This window comes from Rhinoderma darwinii, chromosome 2 (genome assembly GCF_050947455.1).
Source record: "Rhinoderma darwinii isolate aRhiDar2 chromosome 2, aRhiDar2.hap1, whole genome shotgun sequence".
Taxonomy (NCBI): Eukaryota; Metazoa; Chordata; class Amphibia; order Anura; family Rhinodermatidae; genus Rhinoderma; species Rhinoderma darwinii.
Window position 1 is genome coordinate 72,362,747 of NC_134688.1, and position 23,364 is coordinate 72,386,110.

Consider the following 23,364-nt stretch of genomic DNA (forward strand, 5'->3'; position numbering starts at 1 on the left):
TTGAAACTTTATGCACAATGTCGGGTCCTCTTCGCCACACCCTCTCCGTAACATGTATTTTGTTAAATTCCCCGATGGCAAACTGACATCCATCTTACTTGGCTAAATGGGCGACAGACCTGGACATAACTATTACAGCGGATGTGCGTACTCAGTTGTATACCATGACTCATCAATCTTCAATATCAAGTAGAATTCAGGAAGCAGGATATAAGATTCTGACGAGGTGGTATAGGGTCCCTTCCAGACTTCATAAATTTTATCCGGGGGTGTCCCCTATGTGTTTGAGATGTGGGGTGAGGATAGGTGATCTATTACATACCTTTTGGGACTGCCGGCGATTAATAACTTTTTGGGATAAAGTCTGGAGTGTAGCTTCTAGGTTTACTGACTATACGCTGCCTAGATCTCCGGGCTTCTTCCTGCTTCATCTGTGTGACATCCCAATCTCCACATACAAGAAGTCAATAGTACGTCATTTGATCAACACGGCGTGTGCTTGCATTCTGGCTATGTGGAAACAGGTCGAGCCCTCGATGGTGTGCCTTTCGTTTCAGAAGATCCAAGAAGTGAAACGTATGGAGGAGCTTACGGCTTTCCTGCGGGACACTCATGATAAGTTTATGCGCGTCTGGTCAACCTGGGTAAGTTTTGAAAATTCTTCGGAGTATATCGCTCTGCTGTCCTAATAGTAAGTAACTAAATGTACTTGTTTTCCTATGAGATGTCCGCTTCTGGGGTGGATGTTGAGGATAAGCCCCCCTATACCCTTCCTCCTCCTCCTCCCTCTTCCCTTCCCATTTCTGGTTCTTTCTCTCTCATCTAATTATTTTTTTCCGTATGCTCTTCTTTTGTGCTCACATGTAACAAATGTGTATCATTGAGTCGTGATATGTTTAATGTCTCTGTCATACACTTGTGATAAATAAATAAAAACAGAATTTTAAAAATAAATAAAAAAACAGGGCAGATATTATTTTACCATTTAATTTCGGGCAGTAATTTAGAGGTTTTCCACTCACCACCTTTTCTATGACCGTTTGATAAGTCAGACTATCTGATAATCTGAAACCTCTTATATCCTGTCTGTCAGGTATTTTACAATATATTTAATGATTTAAATGTCATTCGATTTCCAGACAACCTATTTTTATTTTAGAAAGACAAGATTTTGCAATTAAAATTTATAATCATGTATAAAACTATAATACAGCAATGTATGTGTGTGTGTGTGTGTGTATATATATATATATATATATATATATATATATATATATATATATATACACACACATCCACACCTCTAGGCTTTAATCTTTTTAACGAAGCACACATCATCACCGCAACTGCAACGACCCGTACGATAAAAGTAACATGTTATTTATCCAGCACGGTGAACGTCGTAAAATAAGAAAAACGATGTCGGAATTGCACTTTTTTGTTCATCCCCCTCCCAAAAAAAAGAAATGAAAGTCCAATGTACTCTAAAATGCTACCAATGAAAACTTTAAATTGTCTCACAAGAAACAATCCCTCACACAGCTCTTGGAATGCGGCAACAAAAAAATCTGATTTTTTTTTTTTTTTTAAAAAGTGTTTTTAATTGTGCATAAGTAGTAAAATTTAAAAAAGTATTTCAATTTAGTATCGACGTAATCGTACCAACCCGCAGAAAAAAGTTATCATCTCATTCATTGGTAAATGCCCTAAAAATAAGATCCAAAAAACAATGGGAGAATTGCTGTTTCCTTCCATTCCCCCCCAAAAAAATGCAAGTTTAGTACATTATATGTACTCCAAAATGGTGGCTCCAAAAATACAATTTGTCCTGCAAAAAAACAAGCCCTCATGTGGCTACGTCGACGGAAAAATGTATCAGTTATGGCCCTCAGAAAGCAGTTGTGGAAAAAGTAAAAAAAATGACTGTATCCTTCAAAAGGATCTGTAGCCTCTCCCGACATGTCTGTTTGAGTAAATACTTGTATTCCCCATGAAATAACAATTCTGGATCACCATTTCTTATAACTGTGTTGTGCCATTCCTCTGTTATTCCTCCTAGAAATGTATGAATAATTTGGCAACTGGGTGTTACCATTCCCCCCTTCAAATGGGCGTGTCCCTACACTGTCTCACTCTGTCAGCTCTGATTGGACAATTTTGCACTGTGTAGGGACACCCCCCCCCCCCCCAACTGATAACACCCAGTTGTCAATTTATTCATATATTTCTAGTAGGAATAACAGAGGAACAACACAACGTAGAGTTCTAAAAAAAAGAGGATTTAGAATTGTTATATTATGGGGAATGCAAGTATTTACTAAAATATATGTGTCAGGAGAGGTGACATAAGGGGTTAAGTATTTGCATTTATTATTAAAGCATTCATCCCCAAAAGAACTCTGTAAAAATACACTGGGGCAGATTTACTAATGCTGTGTAAGATTTAGACAGTGTAAACTTAGAGAAAGCAGTCAAATTTGGCATGCGGTATGATAAATTTGGTGCATCTACGTCGCTAGATAAGCTAGACACTTTTCTCTTCCTTATACAACCTATTAGTTAGCTTAGTTTACATCAGATTTTTGTGCCAAAATTTTGCAGCATTTTCCATTCCGTCACTCCCTCTTGTTGAGTGTGTCGAAAAAAGTGTCTAAAACGATTCATAAATGTGGTGCACAACATGTACACCAGAATTCTGGCACATTTTGAATAAAAAAAATCTGCCTAAAGCTCTAAAGCACACATTCGTGGACCTTTATACGGCCGCAAATCACGGATCCGCAAAACACGGACCACACATGGATGGCTTCCATGTGCGGTCCGTAGTTTTAACAAACAAATGAATAGAATGGCCATGACTGATCCACAAAAACAGACAGGAATAGGACCTGTTCTATAATTTGCAGTACAGACACACAGATCCGCAAAATAATGGATGTGTGCATGGCCCCATAAAAATTAATGGGTCAGTGCGCTATCCGTAAAAAAAACAAAACGGATAGCACACTGAAGAATATCACTGAAGTGTGCTCGAGGACTTACCCCTCTTGCACACGGCCGAGATCGGGCTGTGAAAAAACGGTCCGAGTGTCGGCTGGATTTCCCGGCCCGACCGCGGTACAGGTGAGCGGGATTACTGGCATCACTTTGTTCATTACAGAACAGCGGTTCCGCGGAAAGGCAGGGACTCCTAGCATCATAAAATGTCTATGATGCCAGGAGTCCCGTTTACCTGTACTGCGGTCGTGCCGGGAAATCTGGCCGACACACAGACCGTTTTTCACGGCCCGAACTCGGTCGTGTGCAAGAGGTGTTACTGAGTCTCATGCATGGAAACTAGTACAGAAGTGGAGGAGTTCTGCAGTAACTAACCAATCCTCCACTTTTTTGTATGCACTACTAGTCCTTCTCAATGAATTAGAATATCATCAAAAAGTTAATTTATTTCAGTAATTCAATTCAAAAAGTGAAACTCATATATTATAATAGATTCATTACACACAGAGTGATCTATTTCCAGCATTTATTTTAATGTTGATGATTATGGTAACAGTTAATGAAAACCCCAAATTTAGTGTCTCAGAAAATTTTAATTTGAAATAAGTCCAACATAAAAAATGATTTTTAATACCGAAATTTTGGCCTACTGAAAAGTATGTCCAGTATATGCCCTCAATACTTGGTCGGGGCTCCGACTACATGAATTACTGCATCAATGCGGCGTGGCATGGAGGCGATCAGCCTCTGGCACTGCTGAGGTGTTATGGAAGCCCAGGTTGCTTTGACAGCGGCCTTCAGCTCGTCTGCATTGTTGGGTCTGGTGTCTCTGATCTTCCTCTTGACAATACCCTATAGATTCTCTATGGGGTTTAGGTCAGGCGAGTTTGCTGGCCAATCAAGCGCAGTGATACTGTGGTTATTAAACCAGGTATTGGTACTTTTGGCAGTGTGGGCAGGTGCCAAGTCCTGCTGGAAAATGAAATCTGCATCTCAATAAGGGTATGTGCACACACACTAATTACGTCCGTAATTGACGGACGTATTTCGGCCGCAAGTACCGGACCGAACACAGTGCAGGGAGCCGGGCTCCTAGCATCATAGTTATGTACGATGCTAGGAGTCCCTGCCTCTCCGTGGAACTACTGTCCCGTACTGAAAACATGATTACAGTACGGGACAGTTGTCCTGCAGGGAGGCAGGGACTCCTAGCGTCGTACATAAGTATGATGCTTGGAGCCCGGCTCCCTGCACTGTGTTCGGTCCGGGACTTGCGGCCGAAATACGTCCGTCAATTACGGACGTAATTAGTGTGTGTGCACATCTCCATAAAGCTTGTCAGAAGAGGGAAGAGTGAAGTGCTCTAAAATTTCCTGGCAGACGCTGCGCTGTCTCTGGACTTGATATAACCCGACCAAGTATTGAGGGCATATAATGTACATACTTTTCAGTAGGTATTAACATTTCGGTATTAAAAATCAGTTTTGAAATTGGGCTTATATAATATTCTAATTTTCTGAGACACTGAATTTTGGATTTTCATTTACAGTTCCCATAATCATCAATATTAAAAGAAAAAAAATGCTGGAAATAGATCACTCTGTGTGTAATGAATCTATATAAGATGAGTTTCACTTTTTGAATTGAATTACTGATATATATATATATATATATATATATATATTTTTTTTTGATGATATTCTAATTCATTGAGAAGGTCTAGTCGTTCCGTACATGAGACCCATTGCATTTCTACACTTTACTTTATTTACATTGGCTGTTTACCTGCATGAATATGAATACCCAACTCCTTAGAGGCATCTTCTATGTACAACATATTCCATTAAATATTACGTCATATCCTCCTGTGAAATTACTCTAGAGTTGATTATTTCTTAAAAGCGCCCTGGAAAAGGTCAATGGGGATGGGGAATATAATTGTGGAATTGTTCTCTGTTGCAATTGTGTTCAAGGTTTGCAGGTAACGCAGTTGTAGAGCTGCAGGGGATTCACATATCACTATGGAGGCTTCTTTCAGGGCTCGAGAGGCGTTCATCTCACCTTCTGCTGCCACAACCTATAATGGTAAATACAAGAGTATTATTCTATTGCATTCATTGGCATCTGATATTTTCTTTATTTCTTCAGTCGTTCAGTCATTACAGTTTTGCAGTCATATCATTTATTAGATTATTATAAGTACAAATCAAAGACTTGGTGGATAAATATTTTGCATCTGGGTTGTCCAAATTGGGATACAAACCACTAGTGGGATTTCTAGTTTCCATGAGGGGCCCATTGACTCTTTTGGGTACATAATTTAAAAAGTTTCTGTTCACATTAGCTTTTTGGCTTTCTATCATCCATTTGTTCTGTTTCTAAATGGATCTCGATGAATCCTGACAGAGCCCATTTACTTATAGTCAGGAGTCCACCGGGGTACCAATATTTTTGATGGCAAGAATGCAAACTATGCTATTCTTGACACCAAAAATACTGGAATCCCTGACAGAAACCTAAAAATCCCAGTGTGGAAAGAGCCTAAAATTATCAACCATCAAACACTTTAAAGGAATGTATCACCTATATTTGTTTTGACTAATTAAAACCAGATACTGATACATATTCTTTTTTTAATCTGTTTTTTTTTAATTGAAGATTTTTCTATTTTATATGATTGAGGGCTGTCAGCTTGTTTGAGCTGCTGTTAACAGTATTTAGAGATATGCTTTACAGCAGCCACATGGACTATAGGAACCTGTGATCAAGAGGGACCCATTGATTTCTATAGGAGAGTTATCAAGGCATGCTGTGTGACCTGTGCTGAGGTCATTGTGCAGGAAGGGATAAGAGGAGAGGAGCTGTGTCTATCATCTGTTGCCACTTTTGGATCCTGTGTTTTCTATATATAGGTGATACCGGTCATTGTAATCCTGCCTGTCATGACAATGAGATGACTGCTGGGAAGTGATCAAAACAGAACAGGAAGTGTCAGTGTATTGTGAGGCTCAGTGGTTGGAGTAAAAACTGCAAGATTTCTGGATTATTTTTTTTATATGAGAGAAAATAAATATAAATGTTTACAATTTTTTTTTTTTACATAGAAACTTAATTTAAATAATAGGTCATTTACTGATGACACATTCCCTTAATTATAAACCGAGACATGATGTATTTATATATATATTTGCATCTTGTATAGTATGACAGTTACCTTGGCTCTGGCCTCTCGTACAGCTTCTGCCTCCGCAGCCATTGCTCTTTGCATCTGCACAGGAAGGCGCACATCTCTCATCTCTACACGCTCCACATTCACTCCCCATTGATGTGTAGCGTTATCCAGTATTGACTAGAACACATGAAGCATAAAACAATGTTATCACTCGGCAATTGTACAACCCACACAGAATAGACCACATAGGTCCAGGCTAAAGGAACTAAACCACAATCCCCTAATATAACATATAGTTTCACTTATTATACTTAATTTTATGTTGATGGATGAAAACTGGATTTACTTTGTCGGAGTCCTACTCTCTTTGTCCCGTGCACAAGCCACAAATGCATTACACAGAAACAGATAGACAGACGTTAGACAGTTATGCTAGACCTTACATGGTGATCAAAGATTCTGAACATGGAAGATAAACATGCAAGCTCATATCACCTAAATGTGTTTAGTCTATGCAGAAAGGAGCTCCAGTAAACAGGAATAATCCCATATTGCTGTTAATGACTTCTCATAAGATAGGTCAGCAAAGGGCGTCTGATGACATAAAGACTGATGCTTAACCTGGATTGGGTCAGGAAACAACCATCTACCGTCCGTAGATTCCACAGAGGAACACTAAAGATAAAATGTATCTTTTACATCAGCTACAGTCGTGGACAAAATTGTTGGAACCCTTCCGTTAAAGAAGGAAAACCCACAATGGTCACTGCAATAACTTGAAACTGACAAAAGTAATAATACATTTTAATTTACTGAAAATCAACTAATGTAAATCAGACATTGCTTTTGAATTGTGGTCCAACAGAATTTTTTTTTAAAAAACTCATGAAACTGGCCTGGAAAGAAATGAGTACCCTAATTTTGTTGCAAAACCTTTTGAGGAAATCACTGCAAACAAACTATTTCTGTAACTCTCAATGAGACTTCTGCCCCTGTCCACAGGTATTTTGGCCGCTCCTCGGGTGGACACTGCTCCAGCGGTCTCAGGTATAAAGGTGTCTTCTCCAGACTGCAGGTTTCAGCTCCTTCCACAGATGTTCAATAGGATTTAGATCAGGGCTCATAGAAGCCACTTCAGAATAGTCCAAGGCTTTGCTCTTAGCCATTCTTGTATGTTTATAGCCGTGTTTTGGGTCATTATACTGTTGGAGGACCCATGACCTGCAACTGAGACCAAGCTTTCTGACACTGGGCAGCACATTTCGCTCCAGAATGCCAAAACACAACTGAGACGGATAATAAGAATGGTAACCAAAGAGCCCAGAACAACTTCCAAAGAGATTAGAGGTGAACTCCAAGGTCAAGGTACATTTTCTTTACAACATCCACTTGGTGAAAAGTAAAAAAAAAAAACTGCCCATTTTGGCATTTACAACAAATGTTTCCCTATTTCCTTTATAAATTAAAAAAATGAAAAAAAAAATGTAACTTAAAAAAACTATACATAATCGGTATCACCGCATTCGGTACGGCCTGAACTGTTAAAATATCATGTTATTTTTACCACACGGTGGTCACCTTGTCTCAGAAAAAATGTAGTGTACAACATGTTGTTTATACTGCACGGTGAACTCTGTAAAAGAGAAGAAACAAAATCGTGCTAGAATTGCTGTTTGTTTCCTCGTCTGCCACAAAATTGAATGAATAGTGATAAAGAAAAAATCGCATGTACCCCCAAAATGGAACCAATAAAAATTACAGCTTGTTCCATAAAAAACGCGCCCTCACACAGCTCCGTCACCGGGAAAATAAAACACTGTGACTCTCAGAACTCAATGATTCAAAATTATGAGAAATGATGGCCCAGACCAATTTTTTAGGTCCAGTATCTTTTCACAAAAAAAAGCCACAGGTGGACCCCAAAGATGCAGCGGAGATCAGGAAACTTTAGGGCCTTATAGGGCTTGTGAAGAAGTCAAAGATTAGGAAATGCTGGAGCGCAGATATTTTGTACAATACCCAAAAAACCCAGCCTGTGCATGAAGGATTGGTTCAAAGCGTACCACACCAATCCATGGATTATTAATTTCATTATTCATTAACCACATTATTACATCATCCCATTATGCCCTGATGTACTCCTCACAGCTTACATATACCCTGATGTACTCCACCCAGCTTACATATACCCTGATGTACTCCGCCCAGCTTACATATACCCTGATGTACTCCGCCCAGCTTACATATACCCTGATGTTCTCCGCAGATTACATATACCCTGATGTACTCCGCGCAGATTACATATACCCTGATGTACTCCGCCCAGCTTACATATACCCTGATGTACTCCGCCCAGCTTACATATACCCTGATGCACTCCTCACAGCTTACATATACCCTGATGTACTCCGCACATATTACATATAGCCTGATGTACTCCGCCCAGCTTACATATACCCTGATGTACCTGCACAGATTACATATACCCTGATGTACTCCTCACAGCTTACATATACCCTGATGTACTCCTCACAGCTTACATATACCCTGATGTTCTCCGCACAGATTACATATACCCTGATGTACTTCTCACAGCTTACATATACCCTGATGTACTCCTCACAGCTTACATATACCCTGATGTACTCCGCCCAGCTTACATATACCCTGATGTACTCCTCACAGCTTACATATACCCTGATGTACTCCGCACAGCTTACATATACCCTGATGCACTCCACACAGCTTACATATACCCTGATGTACTCCGCCCAGCTTACATATACCCTGATGTACTCCGCAGTTTACATATACCCTGATGTACTCCTCACAGTTTACATATACCCTGATGTACTCTACACAGCTTACATATACCCTGATGTACTCCTCACAGTTTACATATACGCTGATGTACTCCGCACAGCTTACATATACCCTGATGTACTCCGCACATATTACATATACCCTGATGTACTCCGCCCAGCTTACATATACCCTGATGTACTCCGCAGTTTACATATACCCTGATGTACTCCTCACAGTTTACATATACCCTGATGTACTCCTCACAGTTTACATATACCCTGATGTACTCCTCACAGCTTACATATACCTTGATGTAGTCCGCACAGCTTACATATACCCTGATGTACTCCACACAGCTTACATATACCCTGATGTACTCCTCACAGCTTACATATACTCTGATGAACTCCTCACAGCTTACATATACCCTGATGTACTCCGCACAGATTACATATACCCTGATGTATTCCGCACAGCTTACTTATACCCTGATGTACTTCTCACAGCTTACATATACCCTGATGTACTCCGCCCAGCTTACATATACCCTGATGTACTCCGCACAGCTTACATATACCCTGATGTACTCCGCACAGCTTACATATACCCTGATGTACTCCGCACAGATTACATATACCCTGATGTACTTCGCCCAGCTTACATATACCCTGATGTACTCCGCCCAGCTTACATATACCCTGATGTACTCCGCACAGCTTACATATACCCTGATGTACTCTGCACAGCTTAAATATATCCTGATGTACTCCACACAGTTTACATATACTCTCATGTACTCCACAGATTTCATATACCCTGATGTACTCCACACAGCTTACATATACCCTGATGTACACCACACAGCTTACATATACCCTGATGTACTCCTCACAGTTTACATATACCCTGATGTACTCCTCACAGCTTACATATACCTTGATGTAGTCCGCACAGCTTACATATACCCTGATGTACTCCACACAGCTTACATATACCCTGATGTACTCCTCACAGCTTACATATACTCTGATGTACTCCTCACAGCTTACATATACCCTGATGTACTCCGCACAGATTACATATACACTGATGTATTCCGCACAGCTTACTTATACCCTGATGTACTTCTCACAGCTTACATATACCCTGATGTACTCCGCCCAGCTTACATATACCCTGATGTACTCCTCACAGCTTACATATACCCTGATGTACTCCGCACAGCTTACATATACCCTGATGTACTCCGCACAGCTTACATATACCCTGATGTACTCCGCACAGATTACATATACCCTGATGTACTTCGCCCAGCTTACATATACTCTCATGTACTCCACAGATTTCATATACCCTGATGTACTCCACACAGCTTACACCACACAGCTTACATATACCCTGATGTACTCCACACAGCTTACATAAACCTGATGTACACCACACAGCTTACATATACCCTGATGTACTCCACACAGCTTACATATACCCTGATGTACTCCACACAGCTTACATATACCCTGATGTACTCCACACAGCTTACATATACCCTGATGTACTCCGCACAGATTACATATACCCTGATGTACTTCGCCCAGCTTACATATACCCTGATGTACTCCGCCCAGCTTACATATACCCTGATGTACTCCGCACAGCTTACATATACCCTGATGTACTCTGCACAGCTTAAATATATCCTGATGTACTCCACACAGCTTACATATACTCTCATGTACTCCACAGATTTCATATACCCTGATGTACTCCACACAGCTTACATATACCCTGATGTACACCACACAGCTTACATAAACCTGATGTACACCACACAGCTTACATATACCCTGATGTACTCCACACAGCTTACATAAACCTGATGTACACCACACAGCTTACATATACCCTGATGTACTCCACACAGCTTACATATACCCTGATGTACTCCACACAGCTTACATATACCCTGATGTACTCCGCACAGATTACATATACCCTGATGTATTCCGCACAGCTTACTTATACCCTGATGTACTTCTCACAGCTTACATATACCCTGATGTACTCCGCCCAGCTTACATATACCCTGATGTACTCCTCACAGCTTACATATACCCTGATGTACTCCGCACAGCTTACATATACCCTGATGTACTCCGCACAGCTTACATATACCCTGATGTACTCCGCACAGATTACATATACCCTGATGTACTTCGCCCAGCTTACATATACCCTGATGTACTCCGCCCAGCTTACATATACCCTGATGTACTCCGCACAGCTTACATATACCCTGATGTACTCTGCACAGCTTAAATATATCCTGATGTACTCCACACAGTTTACATATACTCTCATGTACTCCACAGATTTCATATACCCTGATGTACTCCACACAGCTTACATATACCCTGATGTACACCACACAGCTTACATATACCCTGATGTACTCCTCACAGTTTACATATACCCTGATGTACTCCTCACAGCTTACATATACCTTGATGTAGTCCGCACAGCTTACATATACCCTGATGTACTCCACACAGCTTACATATACCCTGATGTACTCCTCACAGCTTACATATACTCTGATGTACTCCTCACAGCTTACATATACCCTGATGTACTCCGCACAGATTACATATACACTGATGTATTCCGCACAGCTTACTTATACCCTGATGTACTTCTCACAGCTTACATATACCCTGATGTACTCCGCCCAGCTTACATATACCCTGATGTACTCCTCACAGCTTACATATACCCTGATGTACTCCGCACAGCTTACATATACCCTGATGTACTCCGCACAGCTTACATATACCCTGATGTACTCCGCACAGATTACATATACCCTGATGTACTTCGCCCAGCTTACATATACTCTCATGTACTCCACAGATTTCATATACCCTGATGTACTCCACACAGCTTACACCACACAGCTTACATATACCCTGATGTACTCCACACAGCTTACATAAACCTGATGTACACCACACAGCTTACATATACCCTGATGTACTCCACACAGCTTACATATACCCTGATGTACTCCACACAGCTTACATATACCCTGATGTACTCCACACAGCTTACATATACCCTGATGTACTCCGCACAGATTACATATACCCTGATGTACTTCGCCCAGCTTACATATACCCTGATGTACTCCGCCCAGCTTACATATACCCTGATGTACTCCGCACAGCTTACATATACCCTGATGTACTCTGCACAGCTTAAATATATCCTGATGTACTCCACACAGCTTACATATACTCTCATGTACTCCACAGATTTCATATACCCTGATGTACTCCACACAGCTTACATATACCCTGATGTACACCACACAGCTTACATAAACCTGATGTACACCACACAGCTTACATATACCCTGATGTACTCCACACAGCTTACATAAACCTGATGTACACCACACAGCTTACATATACCCTGATGTACTCCACACAGCTTACATATACCCTGATGTACTCCACACAGCTTACATATACCCTGATGTACTCCGCACAGATTACATATACCCTGATGTATTCCGCACAGCTTACTTATACCCTGATGTACTTCTCACAGCTTACATATACCCTGATGTACTCCGCCCAGCTTACATATACCCTGATGTACTCCTCACAGCTTACATATACCCTGATGTACTCCGCACAGCTTACATATACCCTGATGTACTCCGCACAGCTTACATATACCCTGATGTACTCCGCACAGATTACATATACCCTGATGTACTTCGCCCAGCTTACATATACCCTGATGTACTCCGCCCAGCTTACATATACCCTGATGTACTCCGCACAGCTTACATATACCCTGATGTACTCTGCACAGCTTAAATATATCCTGATGTACTCCACACAGTTTACATATACTCTCATGTACTCCACATATTTCATATACCCTGATGTACTCCACACAGCTTACATATACCCTGATGTACACCACACAGCTTACATATACCCTGATGTACTCCTCACAGTTTACATATACCCTGATGTACTCCTCACAGCTTACATATACCTTGATGTAGTCCGCACAGCTTACATATACCCTGATGTACTCCACACAGCTTACATATACCCTGATGTACTCCTCACAGCTTACATATACTCTGATGTACTCCTCACAGCTTACATATACCCTGATGTACTCCGCACAGATTACATATACACTGATGTATTCCGCACAGCTTACTTATACCCTGATGTACTTCTCACAGCTTACATATACCCTGATGTACTCCGCACAGCTTACATATACCCTGATGTACTCCTCACAGCTTACATATACCCTGATGTACTCCGCACAGCTTACATATACCCTGATGTACTCCGCACAGCTTACATATACCCTGATGTACTCCGCACAGATTACATATACCCTGATGTACTTCGCCCAGCTTACATATACTCTCATGTACTCCACAGATTTCATATACCCTGATGTACTCCACACAGCTTACACCACACAGCTTACATATACCCTGATGTACTCCACACAGCTTACATAAACCTGATGTACACCACACAGCTTACATATACCCTGATGTACTCCACACAGCTTACATATACCCTGATGTACTCCACACAGCTTACATATACCCTGATGTACTCCACACAGCTTACATATACCCTGATGTACTCCGCACAGATTACATATACCCTGATGTACTCCGCCCAGCTTACATATACCCTGATGTACTCCGCACAGCTTACATATACCCTGATGTACTCTGCACAGCTTAAATATATCCTGATGTACTCCACACAGCTTACATATACTCTTATGTACTCCACAGATTTCATATACCCTGATGTACTCCGCACAGCTTACATATACCCTGATGTACACCACACAGCTTACATAAACCTGATGTACACCACACAGCTTACATATACCCTGATGTACTCCACACAGCTTACATAAACCTGATGTACACCACACAGCTTACATATACCCTGATGTACTCCACACAGCTTACATATACCCTGATGTACTCCACACAGCTTACATATACCCTGATGTACTCCACACAGCTTACATATACCCTGATGTACTCCTCACAGTTTACATATAATTGATGCACTCCGCCCAATTTACATATACCCTGATGTACTTTGCCCAGTTTACATATACTCTAATGTACTTCGCCCAGTTTACATATATCCTGATGTACTCCTCACAGCTTACATATACCCTGATGTACTCTGCCCAGCTTACATATACCCTGATGTACTTCTCACAGCTTACATATACCCTGATGTACTCCGCAGTTTACAGTTTACATATATCCTGATGTAATCCGCACAGTTTACATATACCCTGATGTACCCCTCACAGCTTAGATATACCCTGATGTACTCCACACAGCTTACATATACCCTGATGTACCCCTCACAGCTTAGATATACCCTGATGTACTCTTCACAGCTTACATCAGGGCTGCCATCAGGAATTTCTGGGCCCCATACTGCCAATGAGTCTGGGCCCCCGCCCCCCTCGTTATTAGGAGGGGGGGTGAAATGTAAAGGGGCGGGTGGTAGGGCACATTAAAAAGAAAACTCTTTGGAGGAGCAGGGCAGAGACAGGAGGTGGGTGTCGGAGGGTAAAGGGGAGAGACTAAGTGCCAGGGCTGGGAGAACTGAAGGTAGCAGTGGTAGCCAGGGGGGAGACGCAACCTCACAGGGGCTCTGTGGAGTGACAGGGAAGAGACAAGAGTGTGTGTGTGTGTGTGTGTGTGTGTGTGTGTTTGTCCGTGTCCGTGTCCGTCCTGTTAGGTAATTCAGACACCTTTCCACCAGACCCCCTACCTGTGGCCAGAGTTTAGCATTTAGACTTTTATCTACAGGGGGCTGTGTCTGGAGCTATCTACAGGGGGCAGTGTGTGGCACTATCTACAGGGCGGTGTGTGTGGCACTATCTACTGGGGGGTGTGTGTGGTACTATCTACAGGGGGGTGTGGGGCACTATTTACAGGGGCTGTGTGTGGCGCTATCTACAGGGGGGCTGTGTGTGGCTCTATCTACAGGGGAGGTGTGTGGCACTATCTACAGGGGGGGTGTGGCACTATCTACAGGGGTGTGTGTGGCGCTATGTACAGGCGGGTGTGTGTGGCGCTATCTACATGGGGCTGTGTGTGGCGCTATCTGCAGGGGGTATGTTCGGCGCTAACTACAGGGGAGTGTGTGGAACTCTCTACAGGGGATTCCAGTCCAGGAGGAGACCCTGACCTCACTGTCCATATATGGACAGTGACCTCAGGGGCTACCTCTAGGAGAGGAATCCCCGGCCAGAGTGTCGGCAACTCTCTGGCCGGGGATTCCACTCCTGGATGGGTGAATGGCAGAGCAGGAAGCTGATACTTTCCTGCTCTGCCATAGTATTCAATTGCATCTGCATCCTGTGGACGCAGATACAATTGAATATGGCAGTGGCTGAGACACGTCTGGGACAGTAATTTGCCGGGACTGCCTCTGTAGATTCAGGACAGTCCCTGCAAATTCAGGACTGTTGCTAACTATGCCTCCGGTATAAGCTTTCTCCACCTGCCCAGGTATACTCTCTCCTTCCTCTACCCCTCCCCATGTATAATTTCTCCCCTCCCTTCAGATATCATCACTTTTCACCCAATTATTACCCCCCCCCCCATTGTATAATGCCTCCTCCAGTGGAGGGATGTCACGATACCAGAATTTGGACTTCGGTACCGATGCTTTGTGTAGTATTGCGATTTTGATAACAAAGCGATACTTTTCCAACAGTAATAAAAAAACAAAACAGTTCTTCCATCTCTGATGTGGGGTGCGAGGTGTGATGGTAAATTTAACCTCCATGTGCCTCACATTAATAGTAATTAACCCCATCATGTTCCTCAATTATAATGGGTCAATGTGTACTTTACATGATGGGGTTAATTACTATTAATGTGATGCACATGGAGGTTAAATTCATCATCGCACCTCGTGCCCCACATTATTAAGTAAGAGAAGTTTTTATTTTATTTTTTACAGCGTACACATCATAAATGACGCAAAAAAATTGTTGTGCGGGTTATTACGGCTGCGCCAATACTTAATGTGTGTATTTTTTATGTATTGAGACTTATTTTAATGTGTTTTGTAAAAAAGGTGTATGTGTATATTTTTTTTATTTAACATTACTTTATGTTTTTACTTTATTTTTTAAACTTTAATGCACTGGTATATATCTATATACTGATAGTACACAGGCAGTTGTTAGGACAGACCTGAGTATGCCCTAACAGGAAATATGGTAGGACAGTCCTGGGGTCCTTCATTGGACATTGGGCTGTCTGCCCATATATGGTATGTCCCTCAATCGCGTCAGAGGAATTCCTGTGACGCTTATCCAAGGGGCATCCCCCCCTTCTTATTTTCCCCTGAATGCTGCAGTCAGCTTTGATCGCAGCATTCAGGGGAATATCGGCGGAGATGAGAGGTTTCTTTGATCTCTGCCTTTATAGAGTGGGACTGCAGCTGTGTAATACAACCATTGCCCCACCCCGCACGCGGTCAGCACGAGGTGATGCGGGCGGCACTGCACTAATGAGCGGCGGTTCAGGCACTGAAGACAGAACATGTGGGGGTGTTTTGTAGTGCGCCCGCCATGTTCTGTTGTCAGTGCCGCCGCTCATTAGTGCAGCGCTGGCCGCATCACATAATCCTGGCGGCGCGCACATGTCAGGACTCCGGAGCGGGGCCATAACTGTATTACACAGCCGCAGCTCCGCTCTCATACATTCATGTATTACAATATTGAGCTGTGCGGACGCACAGCTTAGTATCGAAATACATGAAATAACGGTATCGAACCGTTTGGGGGTGCACGGTATCGAAGTTTTGATGCATCGTGCATCCCTACTCAAGTGCCATCCTCCCTCCATTATTATCTCCTTCCCACTCTAGCATCATTTCTCTCCCTACCCAATGCCATCTCCCTGCCCCATTATCATCTCCCTGCCCCCATTATCATCTCCCTGCCCCCATTATCATCTCCCTGCCCCCATTATCATCTCCCTGCCCCCATTATCATCTCCCTGCCCGCATTATCATCTCCCTGCCCCCATTATCATCTCCCTGCCCCCATTATCATCTCCCTGCCCCCATTATCATCTCCCTGCCCCCATTATCATCTCCCTGCCCCATTATCATCTCCCTGCCCCCATTATCATCTCCCTGACCCCATTATCATCTCCCTGCCCCCATTATCGTCTCCCTGCCCCCATTATCGTCTCCCTGCCCCCATTATCGTCTCCCTGCCCCCATTATCGTCTCCCTGCCCCCATTATCGTCTCCCTGCCCCCATTATCGTCTCCCTGCCCCCATTATCGTCTCCCTGCCCCCATTATCGTCTCCCTGCCCCCATTATCGTCTCCCTGCCCCCATTATCGTCTCCCTGCCCCCATTATCGTCTCCCTGCCCCCATTATCGTCTCCCTGCCCCCATTATCGTCTCCCTGCCCCCATTATCGTCTCCCTGCCCCCATTATCGTCTCCCTGCCCCCATTATCGTCTCCCTGCCCCATTATCATCTCCCTGCCCCATTATCATCTCCCTGCCCCATTATCATCTCCCTGCCCCATTATCGTCTCCCTGCCCCCATTATCGTCTCCCTGCCCCCATTATCGTCTCCCTGCCCCCATTATCGTCTCCCTGACCCCATTATCGTCTCCCTGCCCCCATTATCGTCTCCCTGCCCCCATTATCGTCTCCCTGCCCCCATTATCGTCTCCCTGCCCCCATTATCGACTCCCTGCCCCCATTATCGTCTCCCTGCCCCCATTATCGTCTCCCTGCCACCATTATCGTCTCCCTGCCCCCATTATCGTCTCCCTGCCACCATTATCGTCTCCCTGCCCCCATTATCGTCTCCCTGCCCCCATTATCGTCTCCCTGCCCCCATTATCGACTCCCTGCCCCCATTATCGTCTCCCTGCCCCATTATCGTCTCCCTGCCCCCATTATCGTCTCCCTGCCCCCATTTGCCCCATTATCATCTCCCTGCCCCATTATCATCTCCCTGCCCCCATTATCATCTCCCTGCCCCCATTATCATCTCCCTGCCCCCATTATCATCTCCCTGCCCCCATTATCATCTCCCTGCCCCCATTATCATCTCCCTGCCCCATTATCATCTCCCTACCCCCATTATCATCTCCCTGCCCCCATTATCATCTCCCTGCCCCCATTGTGAGAAGCGATATGAAGGCGAGTGTGAAAGAGACAATAGTGGGTGAAGACTGTGAGGAGGTTGAAACCTTGTGGGTGGAACTAGAAAGGGAGGTAAACACTGAAAAAATTACTTTTGGTGTAATCTATAGACCCCCCAATATAACTGAGGAGATGGAAGGTCAGATATATAAACAGATGGAGCGGGCTGCACAGGCGGGTACTGTAGTGATAATGGGAGATTTTAATTTCCGGGATATTAATTGGTGTCATGGTTCGGCTTCAACTGCAAAGGGGAGACATTTCCTCAACCTGTTGCAGGAAAATTTTATGGGCCAGTTTGTGGAAGACCCGACTAGAGGTGAAGCTCTGTTGGATCTGGTCATTTCTAATAATGCAGATCTTGTTGGGAATGTCAATGTTCGTGAAAACCTCGGTAACAGTGATCACAATATAGTTACATTTTACCTATACTGTAAAAAACAAACGCAGGCTGGGAGGGCAAAAACATTTAATTTTAAGAAAGCCAATTTCCCCAGGATGAGGGCTGCAATTCAGGATATAGACTGGGAAGAACTAATGTCAAATAATGGAACAAATGATAAATGGGAGATTTTCAAATCTACTTTGAGTTATTATAGTGCAAAATTTATTCCTACAGGTAATAAGTATAAACGACTCAAATTAAACCCCACATGGCTTACACCTTCTGTGAAAGGGGCAATACATGACAAAAAAAGGGCATTTAAAAAATACAAATCTGAGGGTACAGCTGTAGCCTTTGTAAAATATAAAGAGCTTAATAAAATCTGTAAAAATGTAATAAAATTAGCAAAAATACAAAATGAAAGGCAGGTGGCCAAGGATAGTAAAACAAATCCTAAAAAATTCTAAATGGGTTCTTTAGCTCTGTATATACAACAGAAGAAAGAGCAGCTGATGTAGCCGGTGCCAGTGCTGTTAATATATCAGTTGATATACTGAATTGGATGAATGTAGAGATGGTCCAAGCTAAATTAAATAAAATAAATGTGCACAAGGCTCCGGGACCAGATGGGTTACACCCTAGAATTCTTAAAGAGCTTAGTTCAGTTATTTCTGTCCCCCTTTTCATAATATTCAGAGAATCTCTAGTGACTGGTATAGTGCCAAGGGACTGGCGCAGGGCAAATGTGGTGCCTATTTTCAAAAAGGGCTCTAGGTCTTCCCCGGGTAATTATAGACCAGTAAGCTTAAAGGCATGGTGTCGTCCGAAAAACATGTTTTTTTTTAAAAATTTAAACATTTAGTGTGTGGGTGATTAAACATTGTTCAAATTTTTTTTATTTTTTTCGCGAGTCAGGAAATATTATAAATTTTTTCAAATTTATAATACTACCCATTTTTGGTCACTAGATGGAGCTAGTTCCCAAAATTGCAGCATTGCAACATTGGGTTAAAAGCTCTCGCTCTAGTGAGCTCTCAGCATCCCCCCCTCCTTTATCCTGGCTAGTGCCGGGATAAACGAGGGGTTTGAAAGGTTTAACCTCCTACACTGTGTGTCGCCATTTTTTGAGGTAACCCACAGTGTAGTAGGTTTACATACAGTAGTAAACACACACAAACACTAACATACATTGAAATCGCTTACCTGCTCCTGCCGCCGCGGCTCCCTCCGGCCCGTCCGCTCCCTTTGCTGCCGCTGTTCCATGTGCACAAGTCCGGAAGCCGCGACCGGAAGTAGTAATATTACAGTCCGGCCGCGACTTCCGGTCCACAGGAAAATGGCGCCGGACGGCGCCAATTTCGAATAGGACTGTGTGGGAGCGGCGCATGCGCAGTTCCCACACAGACGCCGTACACGGACGTGAATGGGACGGGAGCCGTTCACAGTCCCTATGGGACTGTGGCTGCCGTACTCCATGTCTGTGTGTGTCGTTAATCGACACACACAGAAATGGAACAAAAAATGGCAGCCCCCATAGGGAAGAAAAAGTGTAAAAATAAGAAACAGTAAAACACAAACACACAAATGAATATAAACGTTTTTATTACAGCACTAACATCTTTAACATATAAAAAAATTATTTGCCATGACACTGTTCCTTTAACATCCATCGTGGGGAAAATGTTTGAGGGGCTATTGAGGGACTATATACAGGATTATGTGACAATAAATAGCATTATAAGTGACAGCCAGCACGCTTTTACTAAGGACAGAAGTTGTCAAACTAACCTAATCTGTTTTTATGAAGAGGTGAGCAGAAGTCTAGACAGAGGGGCCGCTGTGGATTTAGTGTTTTTGGACTTTGCAAAGGCATTTGACACTGTCCCCCATAGACGCCTAATGGGTAAATTAAGGACTATAGGTTTAGAAAATATAGTTTGTAATTGGATTGAGAATTGGCTCAAGGACCGTATCCAGAGAGTTGTGGTCAATGATTCCTTCTCTGAATGGTCACCGGTTATAAGTGGTGTACCCCAGGGTTCAGTGCTGGGACCACTATTATTCAACTTATTTATTAATGATATAGAGGAAGGGATTAATAGCACTATTTCTATTTTTGCAGATGACACCAAGCTATGTAATATAGTTCAGACTATGGAAGATGTTCATGAATTACAGGCAGATTTAAACAAACTAAGTGTTTGGGCGTCCACTTGGCAAATGAAGTTTAATGTAGATAAATGTAAAGTTATGCATCTTGGTACCAACAACCTGCATGCATCATATGTCCTAGGGGGCATTACACTCGCGGATTCACTTGTTGAGAAGGATCTGGGTGTACTTGTAAATCATAAACTCAATAACAGCATGCAGTGTCAATCAGCTGCTTCAAAGGCCAGCAGGATATTGTCGTGTATTAAAAGAGGCATGGACTCGCGGGACAGGGATGTAATAATGCCACTTTACAAAGCATTAGTGAGGCCTCATCTAGAATATGCAGTTCAGTTCTGGGCTCCAGTTCATAGAAAGGATGCCCTGGAGTTGGAAAAAATACAAAGAAGAGCAACGAAGCTAATAAGGGGCATGGAGAATTTAAGTTATGAGGAAAGATTGAAAGAATTAAACCTATTTAGCCTTGAAAAAAGACGACTAAGGGGGGACATGATTAACTTATATAAATATATTAATGGCACATACAAAAAATATGGTGAAATCCTGTTCCTTGTAAAACCCCCTCAAAAAACAAGGGGGCACTCCCTCCGTCTGGAGAAAAAAAGGTTCAAGCTGCAGAGGCGACAAGGCTTCTTTACAGTGAGAACTGTGAATTTATGGAATAGCCTACCGCAGGAGCTGGTCACAGCAGGGACAGTAGATGGCTTTAAAAAAGGGTTAGATAATTTCCTAGAACAAAAAAATATTAGCTCCTATGTGTAGAAATTTTTCCTTCCCTTTTCCCTTCCCTTGGTTGAACTTGATGGACATGTGTCTTTTTTCAGCCGTACTAACTATGTAACTATGTAACTATGTAACTATGTAATTATCATCTCCCTGCCCCCATTATCATCTAAGGCCTCATTCACACGGCAGGGTTTCCCGGCCGGGTGCCGGCCGTTCATAAATCGGCCGGCACCCGGCTGCATTAGGAATAATAAACCCCTAATGGGGCTATTCACACGACCGATTTTTTGACGGCCGGGAAAACCGCCCGTCAAAAAATAGGACATGCTCTATTTTCGCCCGGGTACCCGGCCGCCCGGCTCCCATAGAAGTCTATGGGGCCGGGTAATACCCGGCCATCACCGGGATGTGTCCCGAGTGACGGCCGGGTTTTCTGGCTCTTGCGCTCTATCTCCTCCTCCTCACAGCGCAGAGTGCATGTGAGGAGGAGGAGTTGATGCCATTCTGACGAATGGCATCGCTGTACACTGTGTGGCAGGGCCGGGGTGTACAGCAGGTGGAAGGGAGCGCTGCGCTGGCTCCCTTCTCCTGTTTGTTTTAAAAGCGCCCTGGCCCGGCGACACCTTTGATGGCGCCGCTAGTAGCAGCAGCAGCTGCGGCTGCTACTACTGTAGCGATGCCCCTATAGCAGAGCAGGGAGGTATCTCCCCGCTCTGCTATGTGCTAGCCGCACTTTAGCTCCTTGAAGGAGCGGAATCCCCGTGTGTTCGGGGATTCCGCTCCTGGACAGAGCGCTTGATGTCTCTGTCCATATCTGGGCAGTGACATCAGGGGAAACTCCTGAAGCGGAATCCCCGAACACATGGGGATTCCCCTTCAGGAGTTGCCGCTGATGTCACTGTCCGGATCTGCCCGGCCCGGCACGGATGCATAACTTTATGCAAACCGGCCGGGCAGAATGGCCGATTTTACCGGCCGGCACTCGGGCTCGGACCCGACCCGGTCGTGTGAATCCCGCCTTACTCTACCCCCTCCCCATAGAAAGCAAAAATCTTCCCCACGTCTGTATTAGTTTACACTGCAGCATAGGATTGTATCACTATCAGCTCTACAACGGCTCTTATCTCCTGTCCTGTGTAAACAGAGGGAGAAGACAGGTTTATTGTCACATGTTACACAGGACGTGAGATAAGAGCTGTAGAGCTGATACAATCCTATACTGCGGTGTTAACATAATACAGACGTGGGTAAGATATTTACTTTCTATGGGGGCAGGAGGAGATTTTTTCAGGAGGCTCCGGGCAGCAGCAGCCGGACACAGACATAACTCAGTACTCACTGAAGACGACGACTGCTGCTGCTGCTGGAAGTATCCTCCGAGGCTGAGCTCATAACTCCCGCTGCTGTGATGTCTCCTCCCCGCACGCTGTCAGCTGTTGTGGAGGAGGAGGGGCGGGCACATCTCACTCTCCAGCGGGCCCTTACGGTTATTCTGATGTAATGAACGGGCCCCTGCTTCGTGATGGGACCTGTTCCTTTCACCGAAATGAAATCGTAAGAGCCACACTGCCGTGAGTATATTAATTCCAGCGGCAGAGTGCGGGCCCCTTTTTTTTTAATTTATGCCCGGGCCCCTCACTGCAGTACCCCCCTGATGGCGGCCCTGGCTTACATATACCCTGATGTACACCTCACATATTACATATACACTTATAAATTCCGCACAGCTTACATATACCCTGATGTACTCCGCCCAGTTTACATATACCCTGATGTACTCCGCCCAGCTTACATATACCCTGATGTACTCCGCACAGCTTACATATACCCTGA

The 23,364-nt window shown here is 43.6% G+C and overlaps 1 protein-coding gene across 1 annotated transcript in view; it reads right to left on the reverse strand.

Moving 5' to 3' along the window:
* Positions 1–4,760: 4,760 nt before the first annotated feature.
* Positions 4,761–23,364, reverse strand: part of STOML3 (stomatin like 3) — a 79,795-nt gene continuing 61,191 nt past the window's right edge. Inside the window, exons 6-7 of the mRNA XM_075851055.1 lie at positions 6,212–6,346; positions 4,761–5,074 (exon numbers count right to left, since the gene is read on the reverse strand). Of these exons, the coding sequence (XP_075707170.1) occupies positions 4,886–5,074; positions 6,212–6,346 (324 nt within the window). The 3' untranslated portion in view covers positions 4,761–4,885. The remainder of the gene's footprint in view (positions 5,075–6,211; positions 6,347–23,364) is intronic.